The 8,453-nt window shown below is 50.3% G+C and overlaps 1 protein-coding gene across 3 annotated transcripts in view; it reads left to right on the forward strand.

Annotated features, from left to right (window-relative positions):
• The window catches only part of ARMC9 (armadillo repeat containing 9), a 128,859-nt gene extending 120,829 nt beyond the window's left edge, over positions 1-8,030 (forward strand). For all 3 annotated transcript variants that reach the window (XM_081050915.1, XM_081050916.1, XM_081050917.1), the window contains 2 exons: positions 5,873-6,045; positions 7,334-8,030. In XM_081050915.1, coding sequence (XP_080907041.1) covers positions 5,873-6,045; positions 7,334-7,356 — 196 coding nt within the window. In that variant the 3' untranslated portion in view covers positions 7,357-8,030. The remainder of the gene's footprint in view (positions 1-5,872; positions 6,046-7,333) is intronic.
• The last annotated feature ends 423 nt before the right edge of the window (positions 8,031-8,453 follow it).

Below are 8,453 nucleotides of genomic sequence, written 5' to 3' on the forward strand. Positions count from 1 at the left end.
TGGGTGACGTTGGTCCCTCAGCTTTGCCCAACCCCTCTTCTCGGTGAGGACAGCGCCTGCCCCAGAAGACGGGTTGGCTGGGTGGGCGCTGCCTGACTACGCAGAGCTGTGGGTTTGGGTAAATGGTAAATTGAATGATACTGTCATTCTTTAGCCCCAATTTTTAGGTGGTTTAAAGATAATCGCTGCTCCAGCTCCACTCCAGTGGCTTCCAACAACTTGTCTTGCTGGGAAATTGCCTTCCCCGAAGCCAGGGAGTAAAAGGTCCAATCCCCACCATCCCATTCCCTCTCTACCCTCCCCATGTCCAGATTTTCCTTTTCTTCTTTCTTTCTGCTTCTTAGAATCCTTAGAATTGAGTAGCTGGGGAACAATACTCTTAACCAAACTTAAAAATGCATTCATTTTTTTAAAAAAAGCATTTTTCCCAAGAAGGGCCAACGTGCTCTCCTACAAAATCTGTCAGCCCAGACCCCAGGGCACCGACTTGCACCTTGGAATGTGCAGGGGTTGGTTTCCAGCTGTCCCCTCTGGGAATGTGATGGACTATACTGCCCACACTGTCACATGGCTTTGCCCAATGCCCATCAGCCCACATGCTGTCTGCTGATGCCCCGCTCAGCGAGTTGCTGGCATGTGGTCCATTGAGAGAGGAGCCCAGCTTGAGGGGTAGAGACACATTTACCTGGACATCCCCTCCAGGTGGCCTGAGGACAGGCAAGAGATGGGCTCCTCAGGTCGGAGCTCTCCCTCCGGCACAGGTGCCAACCCAGTCCCAGGCTGAGATCAGAATCAAACAGTGTCAAAGATACTGTCCTGTTACGGACAGGAAGTGACTCTTGCACAAGTATTATTGCTTTAAAAAAATAAGGAAGATATTTTCCATATGTCTACACATGTGCTTTTGCCCCCTCACATTTGTCCCAAAAGGATATATGGCAGTTCACACTGACACATATAGTACTTCCAGCCAAAAGAAACTCTAAACTAAGACAAGGAGGCCAGGGAAATCAGGCTAGGAGAGCTGCGTGTTTATACGGATATCTACATGTGTGAGCTCTGCAAGTTTTTCATACTCGCCTTCATCTGCTGGGTTCTCTCCCCAGTCTACCCTGCCCCCCACCTCTTTCTGGGTTTTGTTAGAGCCTCAGGGAAATATATCCACAGCAATGACCAGGAGCCAGTAATGAAGCCTGATGAGCAGAGTCCACTTAGGGGACCCCTGAGCACTTTCATTTGTACTTAATGCAATAGGTGGCTCCAGAGAACTGAAAGGACACAGGATCCTCTGCCACGGGGCTCGCTCAGCTGCGGGATTATGACTCAGCAGCATTCCAAACACAAGTAAAGATTAAGTAGCTCGGGGAGCCTTTTATTGCTCTTCCTTCCTGCACAATGTTCCTATTGATGAGCTTAACAAATAATTGCCTATCTTGCAGGGCGCCTCCCTATTTACACATATATTGTAATTTACCATTTTTTCCTAGTACCCAGCACCATGTGTTCCTGCAGTAAATTACTTTTTCTAAGTCATAGGTGACTGCTGTCTTGAATTTCCTTTCCACGTGCTTTTTCTGCTCAGCCTTAATCTGGCCCCATCACCTGCCAAACCATTGCCATTTCCTGGCTCTGGCTCCTGGCTGCCCAGGCTGCTGAGCTCACCATTGGGGGAGGGGGTGCAGAGGCCACTCAGGGCCAAGCTGACCCTTACCATAAGCCATCCACTCATGTCCCACGGTTTCCTTCCCAGAGGGCCCTGACATCATCGTCCCTGTAGAGTTTAATGACAGTGGCCAGCATCCTCAGTTAACACTGCCACCTCCTTCAGCAGCCCCAGTGTGGTTTGGAGAACCTCATAGGGTGTGGGCTCTGCCAAGAGCCACTTTCTCCAATGCTAGTGGGAGGAGCCAGCCAGAGGGAGCCCCTGTCTGAATATGCTCTTTCCCCAGCAACAACACTACCCTGGCCAAACACAGGTCATATTCTAGGGCAAAGAGAGAGCTGGCTCTTAAGGTATATTAATGAGAGTTCTCCAGAGAAAGAGGACCGACAGGATGTGTATAGAGAGAGGGATTTATTTTAAGGAATTGGCTCACGTGATTGTATAGCCTTGGCAAGTCCAAAATCTGCAAGGTGGGCCAGCAGGCTGGAGACTCAGAGAAGAGTTGAAATTTGAGTCCAAAGGCAGTCTGATGGCAAAATTCCTTCCTGGTCAGGGGACGTCAGTCTTTTTCTCTTCAGGCCTTCAACTGATTGGATGAGGCCCACCGACATTATGAAGAGTAATCTGTTTTATTCAAACTCCACCTATTTAAATGTTAATCTCTCCCAAAAAAACACCTGCACAGAAACATCTAGAATAACATTTGAACAAATATCTGGGCACCATGGCCCAACCAAGCTGACACAGAAAATTAACCCACACATAAGTGTTTTGATATACATTACCACACTGCTCTGCTAAAAGATGGAATGGGGTACCTTTCTGGTTGTCCTGGGTTTGGGAGATTACAGATTCCTGAGCCCAGACCTTTCTGTCCCTGCAACTTGACCTTGCTGCCCATCAGCTTCAAGGCCCCGTGTGGTAAAGCTGGCCAGCCATCCTGGGTCTGCACAGCCAGCTCCTCCAACCCTGACCGCCCTGTCTCATGATCGCAGGATGGGACATCCCAGGTAACCTAAGGCTAACCCTCTGCCATTATCACTGCCTGGAATGGCTTCCAGTGTTCACCTGAGTCATTTGTACTGGTTTCTCTCAGTTGTTCATTCTTAAAATGTAGTAGGGCCATATTTAAAAACGCTCAAGATGGTCATTTTTATGTTATGTACATTTCACTGCAATTTAAAAATAATTGACTGCTATCACAATGATAAAAATATCAAGAATAGTATAGGAAAATAGGAAAGAAATCATTTGAATCAAATACTGTTAAAAAAAAAAACCCACCTCACTAGACGATATAAAACGCACTTTTTTCTAAAATGTCTTTTTTAAAAAAAAAAGATTTTATTGGGGAAGGGGAACAGGACTTTATTGGGGAACAGTGTGTACTTCCAGGCCTTTTTTCCAAGTCAAGTTGTTGTCCTTTCAATCTTAGTTGTGGAGGGTGCCATTCAGCTTCAAGTTGTTGTCCTTTCAGTCTTAGTTGTGGAGGCGCAGCTCAGCTCCAGGTCCAGTTGCTGTTGCTAGTTGCAGGGGGCGCAGCCCACCATCCCTTGTGGGAGTCGAACGGGCAACCTTGTGATTGAGAGGACGCGCTCCAATCAACTGAGCCATCCGGGAGCTCAGGGGCAGCTTAGCTCAAGGTGCCATGTTCAATCTTAGTTGCAGGGGGCACAGCCCACCATCCCTTGTGGGACGTGAGGAATTGAACTGGCAACGTTGTGGTTGAGAGCCCACTGGCTCATGGGGGAATCGCACCGGCAGCCTTCGGAGTTAGGAGCATGGAGCTCTAACTGCCTGAGCCACCGGGCGGCCCTAAAAAGCACTTTTATATGTGTAAGAAAAGCATCAGCGATGCGACTCACCTCATTGTTTTACAATCTTTGTTCACTTATCAGACAGCCCCTTATCTTCCCAAGAGTAGGGATCTGGTGTGGTAGATCTTTGATCCCCGGTGTCCAGAGAGTTCTGAGCACACATCTGCATTATCGATGAGTGAAAGAAAAGCAAAAAGTTAGGGGAGAGGCGTAATGAATGACAGTATATCAAGCAGATGAAATGGTCCACAACCATTATAAGTAATTATAATGGAGTCTACTCAGACCAAAGAGAGAGAATGGAATAAGACTCAGAAAGTAGAGCAGGCCAGAATAGCATGTAATTAGGACTACAATTACATGAAAACACGCATGCAGGGAGAAGGTAGAACATGGAAACTAGTCAGAGGAATCATGAATGACATAAAAATAAATTCTCTTTTTAAAGAAAAAATTATCTTAAAGTTTAAAAAAATGTGGTAGGGCTAAATCTCCCCTATCCTTTCCAGCCTGGTATGAAAGATTTCTTGCCTAAAGTATGTATGGTTTTTATGCCAGCCTTTTCCTAAATATAGTTTGGAGACTTTGAGATATTTAAGTTTTATTTTTCTACTTATTAAAGTGATATATTCTCAATGTAAAAAAAAAGGGGGGGGCATGTAGAAATATATAAATGAATCAAATAAAAAATTCTTCAGTTTCCTCCCAAGTTCCACTCCCAGAGCTGTAACCTGCATGTATGGGGCGCTTCCAACAACTGGGTCCAGAGCACAGCCTCACTGGATCATCACAACCATCCTATAGACATTTTACAGGTGGGGAAACTGAGGTTCCTGAAACGTCAGCAGACTTGCTCACCTTCGGTCACCAATCAGAGAGCAGCAGAGCAGGACTGAGAGTCCGGGCCCTTCCAGGGCTCCCCCTCCCTCCTCACCCGCCACTGGACCCTACAGCTCCCATAGTGCTCCCCGCTGCCCACTGGGAAGCCCTGAATCCTGTCATCATCTCCCTGTCCTCACTTGCCAAGCTCAACAGCAGTCTGCCTTGTGTGTAGCCCACAGACTGAGGCGTCCACTTAGGGAAGGACCTGCCATTTCCGAAGCATCCGCTGTGTGCTGGGAGCTGCTCGTTCAGTGGTGACAACAACCCTGGATGACAGTGTGGCACTCCAGCCTGCAGAGTTAAAGTCTAGAAAATGGGCATGTAGTTAGCAAGGGCCCCAGCAGTTGAAGCAAGAGGTGAGCGTGTATACAGCTCAGTGACAGCCAGAGAGCCAAGGGCTGGGGGAGGTATCACGTCCCCAGCCTCAGCTGCATGGCTGGGAGGTCGCAGAGCCAGGATCCCACTCCCAAGACTTCTTGTTAAACAGCACCGAGCTATCATGGCTGCAGGCACTGGAGGGGAGGAGCACCCCAGCTCCAAGACTTGGCCAACATTCTGCGTGGCTGGGATCCAGAGGGAGTCTAGACAACAGCTGGCTTTAAAATCCCACTGGGTTCAGATCTCGGTTTGTTATGATCTTGATTTGGGAAATCTTACAAACGGAGCTTCAGTTTCTACGTCGGAAAAATGGGGTAGTAATGCCTGCTTCGCAGGATCATTTGGGGGTTGAATATCACTTTCTCAGCAAGGTCTTCTCTGGCCAGCCATCTAAAACGCGTTTCCTATTGCTCTTCTAACAAATTAGCACAATTATAGTGACCTGAACAATACACATTTACTGTCTTACAGTTCTGTGGGTTAGAAGTCCAATCCCAGATCTCACTGGGCTGGAATCAAGGTGTCCACAGGACACATTCCTTTCTAGAATTCTTGGGGAGAACCTCTTTTCTGTGCTGTCTGGCTTCTAGGGGGCCGCCTGCCTACTTTGGCTCATGGTCCCTCCATCCCCAAAGCCAGCAACCTTGCCTTTCTGTGCCTTTCTTCCATAGTCATACCTATTTCTGTGACTTCTTCTGCCTCTCCCACTTTCAAGGACCCCTGTAATTGCCTTGGGCCCACCCCGATAATCCAGGGTAATCTCCCTATTTTAAAATCAGCAGATTGGCAACCTCAGTTCCCCTTTTTCATGTACAATTCCAGGGATTAGGACCTGGACATCTTTGGAGAACATTTTTCTGCGAACCAGGCCATCTGTAGCCATCCTAACACTTCAGTGCTCTCCCACGCTTCCCATTGCCCTTCCCTGCTTATCTCCTCCTTAGCATGTATTGATTTTCTCCATCCTCCCCTAGAATGCAAGCTCCACGGAGACAGGGACATAAGCATCTGGGTGCCCTGCTCTACCTACTCCCACCCCGTGCCCAGGACAGTGCCTGCTGGCTTCCATCTGTGCTCAGAAGGGGGAGTCCTTTCTTCCTGCTGTGACTCTGGATGGCACGTTTTGTTCTAGGGAACTTGCATCAGCCTTCACTTGCAAGCCCCGGACCCCCTGCACCCCGGAGATCCTGGACCTGAACCCACCCAAGGCCAAGGCATCGGCTCTGGCCCCTCAGTCCTCCTGGGGTGGCCCCCAGCAGACCAGCCGCCCTGGGTCCACAGCATCCTCCGGGAGGGGCCTGCAGAGTAAGTCAGCCTGGCGGGAAGGGCTCTGGGCTTCCCCTGGTGGACCCGGCTCCTTTCCCATGGGAAAGGCCGGCTTCTCCTCCCCAAAGGACCAGTGCCCCAGCGGGGCTTCCTTGGCCTAGGGACCATTTCTCCATTAATCTCTCCATTCATGAAATTGCATTTGGCCTCACGGTTCATACACCAGCTGGTGGAGTGAGACCACGCAGTGCCACTCAGGGATAAGAGCCCCCTTTGTGGGGCTTGTGTGGTCGTCCCTGAAATATTGGACCTGCCTTCTGGTGGGAGGCAGCTGCTCAGGTGACCTCCACATGAAACAGAATCAGGTGCCTCCTCGCAGACAGGCCGGTGGAGAGGCCAGCAGAGGGACTGAGGGAGGGGGCCCCCCTCCCGCGCTTTTGCTCTCTATAAAGACCGCTTCTCCCTCTGTCCCTTCCCAGCCTGGGCTGGTTGACCACCCCCCTCCACTCCCCAGCTGAGCCTGAACCTTTACAAAGAGCTTTACTGAAAATAAGGGACAACAAAAGAGAAGCAAAACAAAAGAATGTCATGCAGCATAAAATCAGTCACAGGATATACGCATTTCTGTGTGCCGTCCCCAGCCCTCCCTGCCCTATTCCCTTCCTGACATGGTCCTGGGCACTCTGGCCAACTGGGGACCTGCTGGGTGGCTCATGGGCCATGGCCGGGAAGCCTGCTGGGCCCTCCCTCCTCTCGCAGTGCCTATCTGCTGGGAAACACACAGGGAAGCCCCACCCGTGTCTCCCCACCTGCGGGGCAGGTCAGGCTGCTTCCTCACACCAGGCCAGAGGAAGCACCAGCTCATACAGGGAAAGCATGGCCAGGAGAGGCAGGCAGGCCCTCTCTAACACTGCACGGCTTCCAGGCTGCACCCTGCCAGGGACCCCAGGTAATAATACTCGCAATAACAACACCCAGCTGCTGATGGGCTGGCTGGCCCCGCCACAGCCAACAGCACAGCATGGCCCCAGCCAATGTGAAGAGCTCAGCAAGCAGTGGATTTATGTCCTGTGTCCTCAACAAACACATGAGCGATTGCCAGCAAAACTCACTGAGCGCCCCACGCCAAGCAGCCTGCTTCCTGTGAGGAAAGAGTGTGGCTAAACAAGCCACACCCTGGCTGCAGAGCAGGTGACCTGGGAGATGGAAGATTCTCTTTTTTCTGTTTGCACAGAGCCGGTTGAAACAACAGATTGTATGGGACAGAGGGGGCTCTGTACAGAGACCAGCTTGGTGCCGGCAGCTTGCTCTGCTTTTTCTTCTCCAGGCAGCCAATCTCACAGGAAGTGAGGATGGTTCCTTCCCCAGTGTCACCGTCCCACTGCAAGAGAACCGACCAGCTTCCTGTTCTTGGCAAGCCGGCAGCTGCAGGTGACAGATGTGAGAGACAGTTGTCTACAAGCCTCTGGGTGGCTATGGCGAGCTGGGGAGAGGACGGCTCTCCAGGCAGGCCAAGCACAGGCCCATGCAGCCCCAGGACCCAGGCTCCTTTTCTGTTCTTAGCACAGCCGGCACAGCCCGATGGGGAGGGTTGGGGAGGCCCTGTCATTGTCCTTCCCTGGTCGCCTGCGCACACACAGGATGACAGGGCTGTCACAGGCACATAGCTGGGTAGACAGCATGAGCCAAACCAGCGAGCCTGTCCATCCAGGAGCTTGTGTGGGGGAACCTGGGGCTCAGAGAGCTCAGCCAGAGCTGGGCCATGGCCTCAGCGGAAACCAGCTCTTCTCACTTGGACCAACTACGAAGAAACGAAAGGGACTTAAAGTAAGAGAAACTCATTCTCAAGCCACGTGCCTGAGCAGCAGACTTGATATTTTCTTCCTCTTTTAAAATCTGGTAAGAATACTGTTAGTTCCCATACAGATAGTGCCCCCCCAAAAAAATGTATACACATTTTAAGAAAGGAAAAACTGTATTAAAATCATAATACTCAACATAGACTGACAACAAAAGATGAATACAAGTTATGTGTATTCATTTTTTGGGCACCCCAGGTATAGCTCAGAATGCGGCTGGTCCAGATCATCCCTGAGCTTCGTCACATGTGTTTTAAAAGCTTAGAGGGTTGACCAGTTTAACACCCTGTTTCCTTCCCTCCATTAAGACCTCAACTGCAAACAGCTCCACGGGCAAAATGACTAGTCCCCCTGGGGGAGGCCTGTGCCCACTCCTGCCAAGGGTGACATCAGGGCTCAGGTCATAGGAGAGAGAAAGGAAATTCTCCCGCAGAGCCAGCAAGGACCCCGTATCTGAAATGGTACCAAAGCTAGAAGCATGGTCTGACCTCAGTTAAAATAGACATATTGAGATAAGTTAATCAGTGTCTGGATGGCACTTGTGTGTGTGAATACAGTCACATGTTTTCCCCAGGCACTTCATCTGCC

The sequence above is a fragment of the Rhinolophus hipposideros genome (assembly GCF_964194185.1).
Source record: "Rhinolophus hipposideros genome assembly, chromosome: 6".
NCBI classification, from domain to species: domain Eukaryota; kingdom Metazoa; phylum Chordata; class Mammalia; order Chiroptera; family Rhinolophidae; genus Rhinolophus; species Rhinolophus hipposideros.